The sequence below is a fragment of the Platalea leucorodia genome (genome assembly GCF_965183815.1).
Source record: "Platalea leucorodia genome assembly, chromosome: 11".
In the NCBI taxonomy this organism is placed as follows: domain Eukaryota; kingdom Metazoa; phylum Chordata; class Aves; order Pelecaniformes; family Threskiornithidae; genus Platalea; species Platalea leucorodia.
The window spans coordinates 18,265,557-18,287,118 of NC_138833.1; the positions used below are offsets into that span (position 1 = coordinate 18,265,557).

At 46.5% G+C, this 21,562-nt stretch overlaps 1 protein-coding gene across 1 annotated transcript; it reads left to right on the forward strand.

Moving 5' to 3' along the window:
- The first annotated feature begins 1,081 nt into the window (after positions 1-1,081).
- Positions 1,082-21,403, forward strand: HMGXB3 (HMG-box containing 3). Its single transcript, XM_082324339.1, has 20 exons — positions 1,082-1,272; positions 1,944-2,091; positions 2,516-2,690; positions 3,146-3,709; positions 4,359-4,457; positions 6,040-6,171; positions 8,239-8,651; positions 9,011-9,186; positions 9,486-9,583; positions 10,123-10,221; positions 10,723-10,872; positions 12,541-12,842; positions 14,307-14,434; positions 15,062-15,193; positions 15,467-15,651; positions 16,249-16,468; positions 17,566-17,699; positions 18,082-18,198; positions 18,624-18,833; positions 19,426-21,403. The coding sequence occupies exons 1-20, from the start codon at positions 1,164-1,166 to the stop codon at positions 19,894-19,896; spliced, it is 4,062 nt and encodes a 1,353-aa protein (XP_082180465.1). The 5' UTR covers positions 1,082-1,163; the 3' UTR covers positions 19,897-21,403.
- The last annotated feature ends 159 nt before the right edge of the window (positions 21,404-21,562 follow it).

Consider the following 21,562-nt stretch of genomic DNA (forward strand, 5'->3'; position numbering starts at 1 on the left):
AAAAGGTTCAACGGAAGAGGTTATGGGTTGAGAGCCCTATAAGGTGTGAAAACAATAACTTTGTCATGCGTGGAAACTTTCATTCTTCAGAACTGAGGGAAAAACGTTGGTAAACAGATGCTGGGACCCCAAGATCCCGTGAATATTTGCAGCGGCTATTCCACCTGGGTCGATACCGCGTTTCGTGACAGGGAGCTCTCCGGAGGCGTCCCAGCGCTGGCCGTAGGGCCGGCTGGCTGCGGAACCGCCCCCGCCTCCCTCGAGGGGTGCTGAGCTTTCTGGGATTTTCAGCTGGATCTGAATTTTGGGTGTCCTTTTATCTGGTATTTCCCTTTAACAACAGTGCCAGTGAACAGAGCACCCACATGAAGAATGGACAAATACCTGAAAGGAGGCTGTAGCGAGGCGGGGGTCGATCTCTTCTCCCCAGTAACAAGCGACAGGATGAGAGGCAACGGCCTCAAGCTGCGCCGGGGGAGGTTTAGGTTGGATATTAGGAAAAATTTCTTCACGGAAAGGGCTGTCAGGCCCTGACACAGGCTGCCCAGGGCAGTGGTTGAGTCCCCATCCCTGGAGGTATTTAAAAGCCGGGGAGATGTGGTGCTTGGGGACATGGTTTAGTGGTGGGCTTGGCAGCGCTGGGTGAGCAGTTGGACTCGATGATCTTAAAGGTCTTTTCCAACCTCAACGATTCTGTGATTCTGTGATGCTATGAACGCCCCACTGAGAAACGCCAGCATCCGGCGCTGCTCCTGCAGCGCGCGCTCCGGCCCCAGCGGCCTGAGCCCTGTGCTAATTGCGCTCTGATGGCGCGGCGCTCCCGCCTCCCCGCGCCGCCCTGAGGAGAACTGGCGGGAACAGGAGCCCGCCACAACGCCAGGGGACGCCGCGCACACGCGGGAAGACTGAGCCCCGCCGGCCACCGTCCCGCCCCGGCGCCCGGCCCCGCCCTTCCCGCCGGCGTGGCCCCGCCCCCGCCGGCCCTCACGCCGTGACCCGGATGCTGTTGCCGCCAGCACTTCCGGCGGCGGCGGGTGGCCGCCGAGGCGAGGGGTCCGGTGCTCTCCCGCTCCGCCCCGCCCCGCGGCCCGGGCCCGGCCTGGCAGCCGGCCCAGCATGCCGGAGCGGCCCGCCCCGCCTCGCCCGTCCGCCCGCTCTTCTCTATGCAGCTGGCCCGTAGCTCCGCCGCTGCCTCCACCGCGCCGCTGCGCCCCGGCTGGGACGTGACCGCAGCTCGCTGCCTCTCCGACCGCTCGTCCCCGGTGCTGCCCGGTGAGTGGCCGAGGCGCCAGGGCCTTTCCTCGGGGCCGGGGGGGCCGGGGGGAAGGTTCACCAGGGCCGAAGGGGGCCCCGCCGCGTCCCCTCGCCTCGGGCGCTGTGGGGGAGACCGGGCCCCGGTTTAACGGGCTTTGGCTTGCCGAGATTAGCGACTGCGTGGGGCGGGTCACGGGTGGGCTGCACCTGAGCCCGGGTAGCGTTGCTCTTTATCTCCTGTGTCCTCTCTGCTGGAGCTGTCATCGCTGGTAAGCGAGGAGCCCCGGAGATCTTCTGGTGGGTAAGAGGATTATGAGGCTGCCGCGCTCATTCAGCCTCCGGCCTCGCTTTTGTGAGCGCGGCCGTGATCTCTTGTCGCTGGACACCTGCTTGCTGGGCATAAGGCTCCTTCTAGATTACCAAACTTATCTGAGAGGTTCCTGGGAAATAGCAGCCTTTAGGTGCAGGTGCGGTGTGTCTGCACTGAACCGATGGTATTGAGGTCATAGTAATAAAGATGTTTTCATCTAAAAATAGATAAATAGCTACCATGTAGTTATCTTGGTTAATTGAAGTCAATCTTACATGCCAGTGATGCTGTCGGTTTGCAAAGGTGATTAAGAACAGTCTTTGTTGGGAGGAATGTTGTCTAACTTGGTGAGTACATAATGTAAAATATGTATTTTTAGCAATGGAGGCTCCCTATGATGGCACTGAAGTAACTGTGGTAATGGAGGAAATAGAGGGCACTTACACTTACGCATCACCAGTGCCGTCTAAGAAGAAGAAAAAATATAAAAGTACTGGCGATCATGGAGAAAAAGCCAAAAAGCCTAGGTACGTTCTTTATGTCTTCCTTTAACACCTGTGTAGGGTATGGGAGCAGTTTTCCTTGTTTCTGATAAAAGTGAACTTCGCAGTGCACTTGGAACACTTCATAGTGTAAAACTTCATATATAAAAAATTAGCTTGACACTTTGGGCCCGCTCTGACATCCTTGCCTTTATGGGTGCTACCGTTGCTCGATCTAAAGTTTGTGTACCCCAGAGTAATTTGCCTTAGGCTCTTTCTCCTTACTTCAGAGGTTCTCCTCAGAATCTTGGTTCTCATTTGGTTAAAAAATTCATTTACAAGTAGAATTGAATGTTGTGTGGTGTGCTTGTCATTTGACCTTGAGACAAACGTAAACCTTGTGGATTTCTTTTTCCAAAGAAATTTACGTAGAATGACATTAAGGTTTCAGTCTCTGGTTGTGTTTCAGATCTGCTTACCTCCTCTACTATTATGACATTTACTTGAAAGTACAGCAAGAGCTCCCCCACCTCCCTCAATCTGAAATCAACAAAAAGATCAGTGAGAGCTGGAGGTTGCTCAGTGTGGCTGAAAAAAGCTATTACTTGGAGAAAGCCAAGCTAGAGAAAGAGGGACTGGACCCGGTAAGTCATCTTTCTTTCAGTTCTTTGTTGTGTGAAGAGAGAGGTGCTTAACTGCTTACACAGCACTGTGTGTGGGAGAGTCACTTAACTGCAGATTCCAGTTTGTATTTCTGCTTAGGACAGCCTATAACGAAGCAGCGCGTGAGGCCACTGCCTCTTGCTTTTGCCTTCGGTTCAGTCAGAGGATAACGTTTTGAAATTCAGGACGGATATGTCTAGTACTGGCTGACAGGGATAGTAGTTACTTTTGTGTCATGTCATCAGGGTGATTGATGGTAAAGTGGATGATAAAACCAGGGCTGAGAGGGATTCTGCAGGCTCTGTTGTGTGGAGAAATTCCCAGCAAACTACCTCAGGAAACCATTTGAACTGTAGGCACTGAAATAGCAGGATTGCGAACTGAATCTCTTCCTTTTCTCGTATTCATTTATTCCATACTCTGTTTTTGCCAACAGAACTCCAAGGTGTCCTCTCGAACTGCAGTAGTTCCAGACATTCCAGGTTTCCGTAAGATTCTTCCTCGCTCAGATTATATAATTATTCCCAAAACCACTCTTCAAGAGGACAGGAGCAGGCAGTCGCTGGAACTGTGTGTGACACAGGGTCAGGCAGCTTCCGAAGGGTTAACGGCTTCCACCAATGTCACAAATGTCTCCTGCGATGCTGTGCAAAACGTCCTTTCTGTGGACTCGAGCCACGTTGGCATTTCTGAGCAGTGCATTGCCATCGAAGGACTGGCAGAAGAGACTGCTTCCTTTGGTCAGCCAGATGCTGTGGAAGAAGTGGTTGCATCAGAAGTTCTCTCTCACTATGTTGGGCCTGTGACAGAGAAAGTGGCTGGAGATATCCTCTTGGATGAGGCTTCTTTGGAAATAGAAGGGCAACCGTATCAGACAGCTCGGGTAGTTATTGAAGAGACTCTAGTTAGCAGCTCCACAGACATTTCGAACGGGAGCATCGCTGTGGCCCGTCCTCAGGTTTCCGATGGTGTGTCTGTGGTGACAGTGGTGACTGGGAAGGTAAGTTGTTCTAGTGACACTCAGCCTCCTGTCAGCCTATCACCTGAATGTCCGAGTGCTGTTTCAACACATTTTACTTGAGATCCTTGGTGGCTGCAGGAGATCCTGTATCGCCCAGCGTGCTTACGCTCAGTGGTGAGGGACGTGGCAGCTTTTGTAACTCGGCGATGGCAGCGTCTCTGCTTGCAGATTGACTCTGCCATATGCTGATATCACTTGTGTCTTAAGATGACTGCTTGAGGTTTTTTAAATTATTTCTTACAACAGTATTTGGGGTGGGTTCCGCAGTTGGACTACAAGATTTTGGAGAGAAAAAATGTTACCTCTGTGCTCCTGATAGCTGTTTTCTTGGTTGCAGAGAGGTAGAAGGGAGTCCTTTTAAGTTGAGGTGTTAGGAATTGGTTATAGAAAACCTTATTCTGTGAAGAACTGGATCTGCTGTTTTCAGTTTCAAGCTGTGAAGAGTTTGGTAATTTCCAGAGCAGACCTGGTAACGCCATTGCTTTTGAAATGATCGCTCTTCTTTCCTGCTCTCTGGTCTCATTAGTCCTTAAGACATATATTCAATGGTAGCATTTGTGAGAGGGTGGGATACAGGTCACCGTGTCTTTTGTTTTCTGCATGTATTTTCCCTTTGGCTTCATTTTAGGATACTGAAGAGAGTAGCTCCTCCACACCTGCTACACAGTTCATTATGTTACCTTTGCCAGCTCATTCTGTTGTGGAGAATCCAGCGTCAATTAAATTGGTAAGAAATTCAGAGTCTTATATGGATACGTATGGATTTAAGGTATGGATATATTACCATAGGTTTGTCTTAAAGATGTTAGAGTAGGAAGGGTTTGATCATGGTCCAGTTTTTGAGGATAATCCAATTTGGAGTCCTCGTGTCAGTTGATATATTTCTTTTCCCTGGTTTTATGCCTTGTGTATACTGATGGGGGTCTCTGACTTCCTAGGGTGTCTTATACGGGCCTGTTTCTGCTGCCTTCTTCCTTAAGGAGTTCTTGGAAACAGATGGAGTAGATAATGCTATCGCAGCACATCTGGCCAGCAGCAGTTTCTGTCTTGCCCTTTTCAGGGTCTGTGTAGCCATCTATGTCCTCTACTTGGATGCATATTTGTCTTCATAAAGTGTCAGTGTCCATCCCTTTAAGGGCAAGAATCTGCTCTTGTGACAGGAGCATGTGAGCTCCCCAGTCTTGTGGATGGCTGTTGCTTTGGCCACATGACAGGAGAGGAGCAGTGACCTAAGGTTTTGAGAACCCATGTAAAAGGTGGTGCGGCCCGTTGCATGAGGAAGAACGGTTTTATTTCCCTAATCTGACCACTCCAGCCACCTGTATTTCTGCAGCCATTGTAGGACTTCATTGTACAGTCAGCACTGCAGCTCCTAGTGTTGTATAAGCTAGCATCAAATCCTGTTTTCCAGGTCCTCTATGCTTCCAGCTGGTGGAACACTGCAGATATTTATAGTGGTGCATAGCGTGATATTCTTTTGGGCGCCTTAGGGCGAATGGAAATACCTCAGGTTTTTCTTCCTGAGGAGAAGTGTCTAGCTTAAATTGTCTCATGTCTTGAGACAACTAACAGCAGCACTTGCATTTCTAGAAAAAAACGTACCTAGTTAGGGACTTACGGCACAACAGCTCCCTCGGGAGTGTTGGGTACAGAATATTGAGAAGTGCTGTGCTGACAAAAACTCAGTGTGTTAATGCACTTGTCCTGGCAAAGATGACAGGTTCTGCTTTAGTTGCTTTTGTAAACAGCACCTAGTGGTGCTGCTGGTGCTACAGTAGTGTATAGCAAGTTACATTAAAGCACCGGGGAGTACTTGACCACTGCGTACAACAACAAATTACTGATGAAAACTGCCTCTGCATCATGAGTGCTTGTCCTCAAGCCTCGTCACCCCGTTGACATAAGTCTGTTAATCACATCTTGCCTCACTGTGGACTGCTGTTCGAATCATTTTTATACCATCTTATTGTGACTTTTTCTTATTCACAAGAGAACTGTTACATCACTGTAAATGCAAGGTGAGCTTCTCCAGTAGGTTGTATGCATTGTTCATCTCTGCTCTGCGATTCGATCTAAATTGTGGTAATACTGAAGGCTCTTGTATAGACTGAGCATTTAGACTCAAGTAGTTATGGTGCTGACTCACTCTGATCCAGCTGTGTGGTGGTTGATCATATAAGGAATAATAGTGGAGGGCTGGTGATTTGCTGAATAATGTTTGTAAAGTGCTTACGAGGAAAAAGGGAGCGATGAGCACAGCTTTGTGTTTTTCAGCTCTGTAGAGAAATTCTTGACAACTCTCGTTTCAGACAACCACCTACACTCGCAGGGGACACGGAAATTGCACCAATCCTGGCTGTTCCTTCACTTACGTCACCAGGCATAAGCCACCAAAATGCCCAACATGTGGGAACTTCCTGGGAGGGAAATGGATCCCAAAGGTAAATATGCCTTTCCTTCCCTAATTTTCAGACAAAAAGTGCTGGTTTTGTGAATGCCTGTGATGTTTCTAGACCTGTAGATCTAGCACAGGAGGTCAGGTATGCCAGAATTGATCCCTGCACTTGTGTTCCATTGCTTGTGCTGGAGCGAGTCACCATTGCAGAGGACACTTGGCCAAGGTGAGACAGATCTGAAATCACCACACCTTGGGTAAAGATGCCACTTGTAATGGTGTGAGAATAGATGAGGCTGCGTTTGGTAACTCTCATTGAGAGGACACACGTTCTTCTGGCCCTCTGCCTGCATTCTGGTGGCTGTGACTGGAAGGCATTGCCTGTTCTTCCTGCTACAGCCCTAGCTGAGCTCCGGGATTTGGTTGAACCATTTGTTTGTGGTAATTTGTCTGCGTTTGAAGTTCTTCTATAAATTGAGGTTTTCTGTGGTCTTTCAACATCGTTTTTTTGACAGAAAGGAGGAACAGTTCTCAACTGTAGTAGGTGTATGATCCTTTGGGAGCTAGCTAATAAAGTTGATGTAGTGGAAGCTGAAGCGCTGTTGGGTATTGTTGACTCATGGCTGTGTGTCTGATCATTCATGGTGTTTTGACCTTTGGCTGGAAGGAAATTCCCAGGTGTTGGTGGAGTTGTGAAGCTTGAGTAGAACAGTCTTTCTCCACACCATACCTACTCTGCTTAAGTTATTGGCATCTCTACTAGCTCTATACAGCAAAAACCACTTGCTCCTTAAACCTTGGCCATGTCATGGTAATTAGTCAGATCTGAAGAGGTGTGCATTCATTAAATTTCTGTCTGAAACAAGGCTCCTCAGGCACAAGCTAAAGGATGTTCTCAGTGTAAAAATTTGCATTGACAGGTAGTGGCTTTATGTGGATTTGTTCTGAACCTCCTTTGTTTTCTGTCTAGATCCATTAAGCATTTAGGGGCAAGAACTCTTTTAGGCAGCCTACAAACTGTAATGTCAGAGCTGACGGCTGGGCTTCCTATGTGGTAGGATACAAATAGTGATGATGGCTTCTTAGCTTTTGTTCTGTAAACCTGTTGAAGTAGGTGGCTAACTGCAAAAACGTGTTTCTGCCTGAATATGGCATGCCTGTTCCTGCTAAATCCTACATTGATTAGAACTGAAAGGTTTTAGAGGGAGTTTTCTTTCTGGCTTTCCGTTTTATTCTGCTCTTCTGGGACCACATTTGCATAAACAGTTTAACTTATTTTTATGGTATCGTGCCTTGGGAAAAACATGCACCAGCAGGTTTTTTTAACTGGTAATAACATCAGTAGAAACGAAACTAAATATATACATACCTTCCTGTTCCTTAGAAAGAAAAGGTACTAGGTTAGAAGATGTCTGTTTTTGAAAACCTAGATTATCCTTCTGAGTATGAACTCTGTAGAGAGCTGAGAACTGTGTTTATCATGCCAGAAACTCTTGATTCCATTTCTGATGTCTTTTTGCATATCACAGATTCAGTGTTCCATTGTACCTTCGTTAACCATAATACATGGCTTCTGTAGCCTTAGTCTTGAAGGTAACATTTTTCTCAAAGTTAAAAAACCTTCCTGAGTAATCCTCTGTTTCCTGACTCGCTCAAATGCATGCTTTTCTGAATGCACGTATCCAAAAGATAAAAGTTCTCTATCCCTTTGGTTCCTCAATAACATGGAAGAACAGACAGTGTCAGAGAGCTGAAGCTGTGAAAGGGGAGCGTAGGAGGTGGGTCCTTGTTACAGAGGGTGGTGGGTGAGTTTGTGATGTTGATGCTAATGGTGATATTTGAGGGAGTTTAAGAAAGACTGATTCTTCAAAGTAAACAGTGTCTAAAAATAACACATGAAGGGCCAGGAGGCTAGATAAAATGTTAACAGGGGCTTTGCTGTCGTAGGAGATGATGGCTTTCTGCTCTCGTACAATTTACTGCTTAAACACTTAGGATTTTGCTGTTTTGATCGAGCATTGAATAGGCCATGGCGAACCTGACATATGTGAAGGGAACTTACTTATCTGTGAAAGCCTAAAGCTCTGAAATGTGCCTATCTCTTTGTTTCCAGGAAAAGCAACCAAAAAGCAAATCTGAGCCAAATTCAGGCACTTCTCTTAAAACTCCGGCAGCTAAAAGAGGTCAACAGTCAGTATTCACAGAACCGGCAGCAGTTAGCGAGAGTACCTCCAAGTCTGTCTTGGAAAGCTCTGAAGCTGTCAGCCAGCTGCTGAATGCTGTGCCTGTTGGAGGGCAAATGCAGGAGACGGAGTGGAAGGAAGTGATCATCTCTGAGGCTCACATTCTTGCGAACAGCGTGCTTGCTGAAGACAGAGGGAGTGCTGTTGGAGTGATGCTGGGTCAAGAGAGCCAACGGCAAGGAGACTCTTCTTCGGAGCAGGCAGAAAAAGATAGTGTAGGGCTGGGGATGCCGCCGTCTTCTGAGGTGCCGAGTCCAAATGCCTCTGCAAAGAAGCCAACGGGGTGAGTCAGTTTTCCATATGTTATGGGAGCGTATGATGTCTGTTGTGCGCTGATGAGACGAATCCAAGAAATTGAAGGCTGTTGGCAGTACTTCCTCTAAGACTTGTTCTGTTTACTGTCTGTTTTCTGCCAGTTCAGGATTATTCCTTTGAGATTGTTTTGTCCATTAGAGCAAATTTTTTTTTAAAGTGACAATTAAATTGTAGTCACAGGGCAGATGTACCCTTAGCGCTATTTCTCCTTGCTGCCGAAATAGCTGTGATTATTTTGCTAATAAAGCACAGTTCAGGGAAGAGAAGAAAATTAAAGTTGAGGGGGAAACCACGGAATTTTTTCCAGTTGTAGCTCTTGTCTTTCAGAATTGATGCTCCAGCTGCTACACACAAAGGACAAGAAGTAAAGAGTAAACCAAGACCTAAGCCCTCCTTGCTGGCTGCAGCAAGACCCATGCGAGCCATTCTGCCGGCACCGGCCAGCGTGGGGAGAGAAGCCAGCACTGAGCAGCCTAGCAACAGACAGACCTTTGTGAATACTGGTAAAAGCAGTATTCTCCGGTATGCTTTGGGAGTGGTTGTCTTTCCTCACCACACTAAAGTGGTCTCTGTCAAATAATAATTTATGTCTGAAGGGAGATAGTGACCTACCCCAGGAAAAAATACTCTCTCTAACTGGGAGTGCAGGTAAATGGGCCATGAAGCACCTGCTGGGGTCATTTCAGGTTCAGAGGAAAAAAATCTCACGTGACTATGGTGGCATTTAGCAAAGACGTCAGAATGAAACAGGACCTGTTGTCTAACCCATGTCTAACCTGCTGCATCCTTTTCCTCCTTCAAGACAAGCATTCCCCTGTGAGAACATCAGGCTTGAAGCCCAGTACGCTGAAACAATTGGGCCAGTCGATTCTGCAGCCACCAAGTGCCGAGGAGGAAAAGGTACCTGTGGTTTGTTCTTCAAATGCGTATTGTTATCCTGTGGGGTTTTTTTTTCCACCGATGAGGGATATGACTTGAGTGATGAGAAATAGAACATAAAAATGTAGCAGCCTTATGATGATGAGATATGTGACTGACAGTTCTTACGAGATGGCTCGGAAGCAGCACGAATGCTAGATGGCTGAGCGTAGGAACTGAACTGAGAGATGCTGTTGGACAATCCTTCTGTTGGCTGCTTCGAGAACCTCCCAGCTACTTCCAGAACATGTTTTGAGGATCTGCCAGTGCTTTGATAATCTAACATGCGATACTGAGTCTTTCACCTGTGAAATATGACAGAGTATGCCAAGGTGCTGGAATACTTCTGTTTGAATTGTAATGCCTTAGTATGCAAAACAGTGTGTTGTAGTCCTCTGACGTTAAATGAATGTTAATTGATTTCCTGGGGGTAAAAAATGCTAACGGATATTGCTTACAGGATGTATGTATTCAGTAGTAGGTGTCTTATGGGTGGTGTTTTTTCTGCTTTTGATCTTTAGCTCCACAGTGCTTTGACCAGCAGGGCGTCTCAGGTTAAAGTAGTGGAGGTCAAACCAGACATATTCCCTTCCTACAAGTACAGCTGCACCGTAACTTTGGTGAGAATTTTTCGGATGGTCTGATTTATGCTGTGGGGAGTGTCATCTCTGGGATGAGACTGTTCTGTGATTTTTGTTTTACTGATTTGCAGAAATGTATCTTATACATTAAGATGTGAGACAATCCGTACTTTCTATGTCATCTGTTGGCCTAATCCAGGGTGACTGTACGCTCTTGCAGTCATGTTTGGGACCTTGTTAAGAATTGGATTTTTCTTCATGTCCTAACATAATCCCCATCCCTTCCTTGAGTTCAGCAGGGAGGATCAGTGGTTTCTGAATTAGCTTAATGTGTGAGTGTTTGTGGTCTCTGGAACTGGTGCCAAAATGTTTGAGTGCCAGTTAAAATATTCTGTGCAAAGTGACGGGGCCTGCTATTTGACCTTTAAATGAGGTGTTATAAAGTGGTGAAAATGCATATGATGTTCAAGCAGGCTTTTTTAGAATCTTGTTAGCACCTAAAAGTCAAGGTCAGCAAACATCTTTTTGTGTGTCATTTAGGATCTGGGATTGGCAACATCACGTGGCAGAGGGAAATGCAAGAACCCCTCTTGTAGTTACGTATATACAAACAGGCACAAGCCACGAGTCTGTCCAAGCTGCGGATACAATCTTGCCAAAGACAGGGCTGAGAAAACAGCAAAATCCCTGGTAAGGTTCAGAATAGTTTGTTTTATCAAATGGCTATTGTGGGGTGGGCAGGGAAGTACCTTAGTTGGCAAGTGCCCGTGGGAACATGTTAATTTTTTTTCATTATGGTAAGCTTTTCTAACAGAATAATGTCCTATTGAAAATACTTGTGACGATGTTTGTACTGTCCAACTTCTGCAACAGTGGTGCTTTGGGCTGAGAATGAGACTGAGTGCGCTCAGTTCTACCACTGGATGTCTCTGTAGCTTAAAAACGCTTACGATGTGTTGGTACGTGCTGGGGAAATCACCCCTAAAGTCACACTTGTTCTGTCGGCTTTGTTGAACTTCAGACTTCATCAAGAAACTCCCAAGTATGCTCTGCTTTGTGACCAGTTTGTGGCTAATGCCAGTTGGGTTAGTGCATCTTGTATTAGAGCTTCCTATTTTTGGGGTTTGTAGTGTAACTTTACTTCCAGCCTGACTTTATTTCTGGATGTAGTATTTTTTTCTGTTGTAAAAAGATGTTTTTCAGTTGTCTGCTGTTCTACATGAATGTAAATAATGAATTCTGACTTTTGTTTGTTTGTGGATTTTTTGCATCTGAAGTTTCAAAGGTTAGCTTTTCTCATAGAGAATTTTTTTAAATAAGAAAAGGAGGTGTCCTGTTCTTAGCTGAAATGCCCACTCAGCATATAGACAGACTACATTTTAGTCTGTGTGGTAATATGACTCTTCCACTTGCCTTTTTTATTTTGAAGAACATAACTTTGTGTAGTGTTTTTAAAAAAAACAAACAAACTGAAATGGCCTGTGTGAAACTCACACATAAGCAGCTGTGTAAGGAACAGCAGTGTGCTTAGCTCAGCTTGCATTTTGAGAGGCATGTGGCTTGTCTCTTCCTCATTTAGTTTATTATTTTCTGGTTATAGATCTGTTTAACATTCCTATCACACAGTTCATTGTCGTCTCTGCGCTTTTGGACTGATCATTTATCTCCTTGCTAGACTAGACAGAAAAACAGGTTGAAATGTTGGCAGAAGAGTTTAAGTGATTAAACAGATTAGCCTGTTTGCGTTCTTGCTGTTCTTCTGAGCCTCCTAGAGTTTCATTCTCCTGTGCTTGTACATTTTGTCTTGATAGCATATGTGTGTTGCGGGGTGTATGTCTAAGGACTATAGTTGATCAATTGTGATTGATTAGTGTATTCATACATTGCAGTCCCTAGTTCTCGTTTAGCACTTGTCTCCTCTAGCTTCCAGAGAGGCGTGCAGACTGCGGTGGCTGTCTGAGCACGTTATATGGGAGAATGTGCTTGATAACCTAGGGAGAAAGGCAGTGACGATTGCCAGGATTATTGAAGTGTTTATATACCTGTTGGTGGTTGTCCTCACCCTCTTGATCCTCCATCTCTGCACTAACACTCCAGTTTAGTGGCAAATCTATGATGGTCTAGCAGTATTACAGGAGTTCCTGAAAGGCTGGGCTGTAAATAAAGTATTTTTGGTGAAGTAACTTAGGCTTGAAGCTACTGTCTGGGGTCAATGATTGAGCAGTGGAGTAGAAGTCAAGTCTACTGGGTACAGAGGTTACTGTGTTTCTGCTGCCTTTTATGACTTCTTTGGGCTTCTTAATGTTTCATTCCCATGCTTGCCTAGTTGAATATGTGAGTGTTTGACTTGCGTTGTAGGAGGCCAGTCCAGGTCAGTCTGATGTGCTGAACACCAGCGAGCCCCTAACCCCTTCCCAGAAGGAGATCCAGCGTCAATCCACCCTGCAGTTGCTGCGCAAGGTAATGCAGATCCCAGAGAATGAATCGGAACTGGCCGAGGTCTTCACGCTCATCCATGAACTCAACAGTTCGCGGCTCATCCTGTCCAACGTGAGTGAGGAGACAGTCACCATAGAGCAGACCTCCTGGTCAAACTACTATGAGTCTCCATCTGCGCAGTGCCTCCTCTGTAACAGCCCATTGTTCAAAGGGGGACAGAAGTAAGATTCTGTTTTAGACTTGTGACTCTTTCAACCTCGTGCTAATATTCTATGTTACAAGCATGCCTGACATAATATTTGCTTTAGGCCCTGGTGCTGAAGCTGGTGGAAGTGATGCTGCGTAAGCTACACGTGTATGGAAGGGGTTTAGCTGGTTAGCAATAAGCTGTTTGTGTTTCTCCTGTGCAGTGTAGTTTGTCATAGTTACCATTTCCGTACAGCAGGAGGGCTTGATCAAAGAGTGACTGCTAAGTCTAGATGTAACTTTTTTGTCTTGAAAGAGAGTCTTTTCATTAGTCATCCCTTCTTTGTTTTCCATTCTGATGTTTTGAGGCTGACAGAGGCAAATTTGTGGGATTATAGATGTGCATTATGTGATTTCCCTTTTCTCTCTCTTCCTGATCTGAATATTTCCTGTGTGGATCTTTTTGCTTATGATGTTTTCCTTCTTTTCATGGCTTAGCGTGGGCTTGAGTGAATCCTTTTTTGGAACAAATATCCAAATTGAAACCTAAAGGACTTTCAGAAACTACCAGTGTATAGGCTAGATTACCTTAACTAGATTTGTATAAAAGCCCGTAGGATATCTCCTCAATGAGTCTGCCAAACACCCTCCTGTTGCTGAAGGCATGAGTTGAAATGTTTCCCACAGCAAAATGTTGGGTAGTTTACTGTTGTATTTCTTTCTTCAACGAAAAAGATTCTCTTGATACCAATTAGGGATGTTTGCTTTGGTCAGGCTAGTACTAATTGAGATTTTTCCAGCAGAGATACTTTTTATACTCAGTAATTTTTGCAGAACAGCGCTGTCTTGCACCCTGTCCCTCACCTTGTGACTTACCAACCTGTGCACTGTAAATCCCTGCTTCTGTGCTGGGCTGCTTTGTGATGCTCTGCATGTGGGACTCTCCCATGTGCCTGCGTAGGCTCTAATTAAACCCCTGCCAGCGGGAGGGAGCTAGCTTTGACTTTGATTCCTATTTTCTCAGGTGGACAGCTATATTTCTGCCACTAGGGTGCAACTGGCATTTTCCTGTCTGAACCTCCTCCTCGGCAGCTGTAGAGGAGCAGGCCTTTCTGAGTCTTTGTGTGTGCAGGGACGGGCTGTTGGATAGAATGTGTTACTGGTCGCCATTTGTTGTCCCACAGCAATAGGGCTGACACTTCTCCTGGGGCAGCTGGGGCCGTAGATTTTCTCCACCCCTCAAATACTGCGTGCGCAATGTATGGAGCTGGGGAGATGCTGTAGTGCTGTTAAAAGAATGTGAGCAGTGACCTGACTCTGCCAGGGGAATCCATTTTAAAATGTAACTTTTTTTTTTTTCTGGTGTGAAATAATGTGAACTGGCTTAGACTGACATATTAATGAACTCATCTCAACCAGAACGTTTTAAGTTACTGCAGGACTGGACTGAAAAAGCTGTTGGCTTGACTCTCTGAGTCATCTTTTGTTGTCTGTTACAGTTCCCTTGCTGGTCCTCAGGAGTGCTGGCTGCTGACAGCTAATAGATTACAGGTGGTTACAGCTCAGGTCAAAGTGTGCTTGAACCTGCAGTGTCTGGCCCTCCATAGCTTCACTGATATTTACACAGGTAGGAAAAATGGAAGCATACCAACTTCCAGCATGACTACAGTTTATAAACCCTTCAGAAGCCTTGGGACTGGATCAGGGCATTGTCTTTGCAGAGAAAAGCCTATTCCCTGCCGCAGTGTATTGAATTATTTTTGACTTGTGCTATTCTTCTGCTTCTTCTGCAAGTAAATCTATATTTGTGAGGAAAAACACGTATAAATGCTTTGATGAGGAAGACTCTGCCTTGCTTCACCGGTGTAGGTCTCCTCTGTGTAAGTGATAAATGTTGAGTTCTGCAAGGCAACCCCTGAGATCACAGTCAAAGACACTCTGCAGAGCGCTGTTTCTCAGTGTTGACTAGTGAGACTTGAGTGACAGTCACTGCGGGCCTGCTGCAAGGCAGCATGGAGCTGAGGAGATGGATTGGCTGCTGTTCCTTGTAGCTTTTTAAATTTAAAGGCAAGTCTGTGAAAGGAGCTAATCTTGCTAATATGCAGAGGGAGCAGTCGCAGAAGCACTATCCAAATGTTTCTGTTATCCTCTGAACCTTGCTTGTATGAGTATGTTGTGTATCAGTAAGGAATATATTTCTTCGTGAGGAAGAGCTGGAACCCAACAGACAATAACCGTCTTGTTTTAACTGCAGGCCTTTTCAATGTGGGTAACAAGTTGCTAGTGAGCCTGGATCTTCTGTTTGCAATCCGAAACCACATTAAACTTGGAGAGGATCCCAGAGTGGCTGTTGGCAATATTCTCGACTCTGTTCAGGAGCAAACTGGTGGGTTTTCCTTCTTGTTTTTTTTACTATAACACTTACAGCAAACTGTGACCTGCTGATGATTGTTAGGTTATAAAAAGGCAAACCTCACCTATTCTAGTGTGGTACGTTTCTGTTAAATCACCTCCTAAACCCATCAGTACCTCTGTGACCAGTTCTTTGTAACAGTTCTCTGGAGGACAGGTTTGTTTTTATTCTGCATAGGAGAGTTCTACTACCTCTGCACTGACTTTAGGAAGTGAAAGTTGTAACAGTGGCATGTTCTCTTTTCAGAAAAAAGCCTGAGCCCTGATGAGCAGGTTCAGCTCCAGGAACTGCTGTGCAATGGCTACTGGGCCTTTGAATGCCTAACAGTCCGGGATTACAATGATATGATCTGTGGAATCTGTGGCATAACCCCCAAGGTGGAAATAGCCCAGAGGAATGTGGAAAATGTCCTGGCACTGAAAAATATAGAGGTAGGCTTTTCACAAACTTCATATCCTGTTCATGTTCAAAGCAGATCGTAATGACTTTTGCTGACTCTGGTCTTCGTAATGCACAATAATTACACGAGACCTTTGCGAGCAGTTTTCTGCTGATGCCTGGCAAGAGGATGTGGCTGGAGTGGTGATGCCTGCGCTTCCTCTTAGAGGTGTTGATGTATGGTTTGGGGAAAACAAGATTCTCTGTCCCTGGACCACAGCTTTTGTCCAGCAGCCTCTGACAGTAGGGACCTTGGATGAAAGTTGCTGAACTTGGCCTTCTTCCTTGGACACGAAGGCATTCCTTTTTTATTTCCCCAACAGCAGTTTCCTTGAGGTGGTCTCCTCTAATGGGGAAAAAAGGCCTACTAGTAGTATGCAGCATGTCTGGCTTTTATGTCAAATAAATGGTTTTGACTCTCACCCAACGAAAAGTGATTGTGGGGAACTCTAGGAGCCTCGAGTCCTCTTGTTATATTTGGGTTGAGCACTCTCCTGGGTAGTCCTCATGCCTTGAATGAGGCTGACACAAAACTGTCAAGTGATCTGCGGTTATTTGTATTTGACCAGTGTGTTTCTTGCTCTTTCTAGTTTACTTGGCCAGAATTCTTGCCATCAAGTGAAGTGAATGTAGAAGACTTCTGGTCCACGATGGAGACGGAGGTGATTGAGCAGGTGGCTTTTCCTTCTAGCATCCCCATCACAAAGTTTGATGCCTCTATTGTTGCTCCTTTCTTCCCTCCACTGATGAGGGGAGCGATGGTGATCAATACTGAGAAGGACAAGAACCTGGATGCACACCCAGTGCCAGGTAACTGCTGAGGTTGTGCTTATCAAGGGAGTGCTTTACGTGGCAGTGATTTTAGACTTTTGGTGATGTTTAGAGTTGAGAATTGAAGATTGCATGACTCTCTAAAAGTTATGTCTGCTGAGAGAAGGCAAGAATGCTGGCGTGAGTTCAGCTGTTCTCAGGATACGTAGCAGCTTGAGCTTTGGCCAGTTCAGTGAAGCTTGAATGCACTGCTGTACTCTGATGCATTTGAGACGTGGGGGACATGAGAGCACTGCACCCCAAATGAGATACGGCCTGATTGCAGAGGGATGCATGCACAACGTGAATGCCAGTCGGTATTTGTTTCATGTTAGACTGATATTTGGACTGTGAAAGCTGCAGGCAGTGCTTGGTATCTCAATATCATGATCTCATTAAAGGGTGAATAAGTTTTTATAGAACTTGAAAAAAGACTAGGAGATAGATGTGTTAGTCCTGATCAGTGTTGTCAACATTCAGTATATCCAGGGCACTGACTGCACGTAACAAGAAACCATGAGATGAATAAGTTCAGATGTATGAGAGCTAAATTTAGTTAGCACCCGGTTCCCTTAACAGTTTAGGTGTTAGGTATAAGAAGGAAAACTGGCTTTGCAAGCTTAACAAGTGTATGAGTTGGCTTTGCAGACAGGGCTGCAGCTGTTTTAGAGGGTTGAGCTGCAGAAGGGCTGCATGGGCTTTCGTGGCAGTGGAGCTCCAGAGGAAGAACCAGGGAGGAGATGTGAGGGGTGAGCCTGGAGCTGCTCAGTCCACAGGCTGCAGTCACATTTCTCTGCGCTCTTCTGTCACTTGTTTATCCTCACGTCACTCCAACCAGTCATTTGAAGGTTACAAACGACAGGGTGGACAAGTGCTCATGGAGTCTGCAGCTCTGCTGGGCTCAGTCTGGTGACCTCACTAGCAAAAGGTTTGAGAGAAGTGTGGGCTGTGATGTGCTTTGGAAATAGGGCTATTCACGGCTTTCTCTTGCTGGCAGTTGGTTGTGCGGTCTCGGCCTCTGTAGTCTTCAGAAGAAATTATTTTGGTGACTTCCCTTCCTGAGAATGAGTGCTGAGACTTGTTTCTTGCCTTTGCAGGTAATGGGAGTGCCTTGGTGAGGCTCCTTCAGGAAGAAAACTTCAGGCTTGAGCTGATAAGCTCTTACAGCGAGGAAGAGCTGCAGAGCTTTCTGACACAGTGTGGCATCCCCTGGGAGGCTTCAGATACAAAGGTAGTGGCTTGTTTGCCCACATACAGGAGTGGAGCTGTTCTACACTGTCTTTCCCTCATTCACACTTGCCATCCTAGCTAATTAACTTCTCATCTGACTGCACTAAGGGCAGGGGTGGGTTAGAAGTGAGTGCCTGTGGATTATAGGATAACTTACACATGGTGAAATAAATTGAACCTTTGTGGGCTAGAAGAAAGGAAGCCTGTAATTACCTTGTCACAGGCTCAGCATCGTGTCATTGCTTGTCGTCCTCACGATGCTGAGTGTGGGATTAGGAAGTTATTGGCTGAAGTGCAAATTAGGATTTGGGAGACCTTGCCTGCAGCCTTCTCCCTCTCTGGAGAAGTCCATACAAATTTTCACTGGGGCCCGTCTTTTCTAGGACCAGCTCTGCTACTCCCTCCTGGCGCTCTATGAGTTTGTACAGAATGGGACAAGCATCACACAAGCGTCTGCTGATCACACAGGAGGGAAAATCTACAAAGTGTGTCCACATCAGGTAAGGAAAGCTGGAGTCAGCAATGTTTTTTCTTACCTTGCTATTCGCTATTATCTGAGTTACCAGTGTGGAACTCCCTCATTGAATAGAAGCAATGGAGTGGGCCTCTCTGAGCCTTGGGAATGAAAGACACTGCCTCGGGGCCTTGGAGTATGAGCAGTCCTGCAGGAGATTTCAAGATCGACTAGTGATCTGAAGCCTGGTTTTGATGTTGCTGCTGAGGTGGAGTTGAAAATCACCTCTTCCTGAACAAGATAAAGTGAATGTGTATGAGGAGGAAACTGAATATCTTTAGAAAAAAGTAACTGTCTGGTTACTGTATTGTCTGGAATACCTGAAAGGAAGCTTAATTTTTTTAAGACTATATTTTTTCCGTAAGTTTTCGGTTTTATTGTGCTGTTTGGTGTTAATCCTTTTCTTTCCAGGTTGTATGTGGCTCAAAGTACATAGTAAGAGGAGAAAATGCCCGGGATCATGTGGACTTGTTGGTTTCCTCCCGTCACTGGCCTCCAGTGTATGTTGTTGATATAGCCTCTTCAGTGGCACTGTGTGCAGACCTCTGCTGTCCTGGCCTGACTTCCCAGATGTGGGGGAAAAACCAGGGCTGCTTCTCTGACCCCATGGATCCTCCAACGGTTAGTTATATCCACCTTTGCACTCTGCTATGCCAGTCCAATATGGAAAAGTTTCAAGTGAGACTTAAAATAAAAAATAAAAAAAAGAAAAAAGTATATGTAACCTGTATTGTGCCTCAAGATAATTTGACGTGATAAGTGTCTCCTGACTCACAGCTTTGCCAGTGCGTAGCTTCTGAGCGTAACGGAAAGCGTTACGTGTTGCTTGGAGCGTTGTATTAGGTTCGTGCTCCTTAATAGGAAGAGCTGTGCTGGAAGTGCATTGTAACAGTTCAAATAATGAACTCTGGAGCACATCACTTATTTTGACATACCAACTCACTTCTGTCAAACTACTGCTATTACTTGAGAAATGGGAGAGGAAGAGGGTTGCCAGTGCCTTGGGATTATCTCTGAGGGCATACAAGCGAGGAGGGAATGTACAGAACCACCTTTGTGGCATTTAGGGGAAGCCTGAATCAGTTAACCCTCCCTCTGTCCTGGATCATAGGGCTGGTTGGAGTTCAACCAAACGCTAGTTTTGTCTTGTTCTTAGCTGTGGGGAAGTTGCTTCTTGTTCTACCTGGTGTGTGTGTGTGTCTCTCTCTCTCAGTATGTGTCCTGCCCTGAACTGCTAGACCAGCACTACAGCGTAGACATGACTGTGGCTGAGCACTCTCTTCAGCACCCAATCACCAAGTCGTCAGCACGCCGAATTGTTCACACGGGTTCGGAGCAGAACAGCCACCGAGATCCAACGGCTCGGCACCACTGCATCTCCCTGTGCCGAGAGCTGGAGCCTTACAGCGCCATCATCGCCGCTATCAACGACAGCAAAACGAGCAACACCCGCCAAAGGCCCATCACCTTCGAGAACGCCACGCACTATTACCTCTACAACCGCCTCATGGACTTCCTCACGAGCAGGGAAATTGTGAATCGGCAGATCCAGGAGATCGTACAGAGCTGCCAGCCTGGGGAGGTGGTAATTCGCGATGCTCTCTACCGCCTTGGGGTGGCCCAGATTAAAACTGAAACAGAAGAGGACGAAGAGAGGAAGCAGGAGGATGATAGGGGTTGCTGAGTAACAAAACAGCGTGTTGGTTTCTCTCTCTGGTCCTGTGGATGGGTGGGCTGGGCCAGCTTCTGCAAGGTTTGGGCAGCTATCTAGCTTGAGAGTTTATTTTTACAGGTTGGCGATGTGATGCCGGTGGCTTTGACTGCTGTTAATGACCAAAGAGCTGTGTGCTTCCATAGTGTCGTGAGAGCTGCTGCGCGCACGGGTCTGTCACCCCCCTTGCCGAAGGCTGCAGCTGCCTCCCGAGGTGTGCGATGGACCCGTGTTCAGTGGCGTGAAATGCTGCAGCTGGCGAGTGGAGAAGGGAGAGGCGTTTCTGGTAGCGGGGAGTATGTGTGGTCAAGCGCACAGGTTTTTTAATTCTGAATCTTGCTTGCTGACTTGTACATCTTGGTGGCAGGGCTGGGGGTGTGAGAGCAGGCATGAAAGGCAGACAGCCAAGAAGATTTCTCCCAAAACGTTCTGAATAGAGTAGCTTAGGACGCTGACTCCTGCTTGGAAATCTTGCAGAGCTCTCCTATGCTTTGGCTGCAAGGAGTCTTTAGTCGAGGAGGAGGAGCCATGCGGCTTTAACCTGCCGTGTCTGGGGAGCCTCCCTGGGGGCTGCACTCCTGGGTCCATGATTGGGAGTGCTTCGGCTGCAGAAAGTTTCTAGAATTGTTTGTCCTTTCACATAAGCACTAATAATTTAGGAACTGAAACATAACAGTGAGCAAAAAGTGTTCTGTATGTTAAGGTAAGAATTGTCTGAGCGAGCCCCAGGGGAGCCAAGCTCGTTGGAGGGCTGCGTGAGCACTGTGTAGGGCGGTGGGGAAGGACACTCAAAATTCCTGTGCTGTCCCCCGGACACTTTTTTTTTTAGCAGTTTCATTCTGTTCAAGGACTTGCATTTCTGTTGTCCTGCCCTTAGAACAGAATCACAAAGACCGTGGGATGAAGGAGAAGCGATAAATGCAGTGTCAGCAGAGCGAGCAGGGTTCGGTATTCCGCCCTCAGAGGAGGCGCTGGGAGAGCTGCATCCGCGTATGCAGCCTCAGCGCTCTGTCAGGTGCCACATTTGCCCTGCCCGTGTCCACGCAGCCCCGCGTGGGTTAGAGAAGTCTTGTGCTGCCCAGGTTGCTTCATCAGCTGCTTGAGAGGAGTCGTGCTGAGACCTCTGCCCCTACAGCCGCGTCTGAAGAACGCCCTGGGCTGCGGCTGTAAAGCTTTGCGTGTTGTCTGCCACCAGCTCGCTGTTGCTGGCGGTGAAGGTGGATGGATGTTTGCTGGGACCCGTGGAGGAGAGAAGCGGGATGCTAGATTGCGAAGTTGCCATCCAGGGAGTTTTATTTTGCCTGGGTGAGCAGTGGGGAAGATTCAAAGGCTTGTGGTGTGGTTGAAAACTCCCTTCTGTGAAGGGGAACCTATTGAGTACCGTACTGTTAAAGTAAATGTATTAAGTCTGAGCAAATGCAGTAATTATGGCTTGGGGTTTTTCTGTTAAGAACATTAACTTATTATAAGAGACATTAGTGACTTTTTTCAGTCAGTGATAACGTTTAATAAATTATCTCCAATTTTTGGGGTGAAACTGTGCCCAAGTGACTTGTTTTTGTGTACAAGACCTGGAGGACTGCAGTGGGAGAGCACACAAACACTGTGCACGTGCGCCACCGTTCCCGTCTGCGCTGCC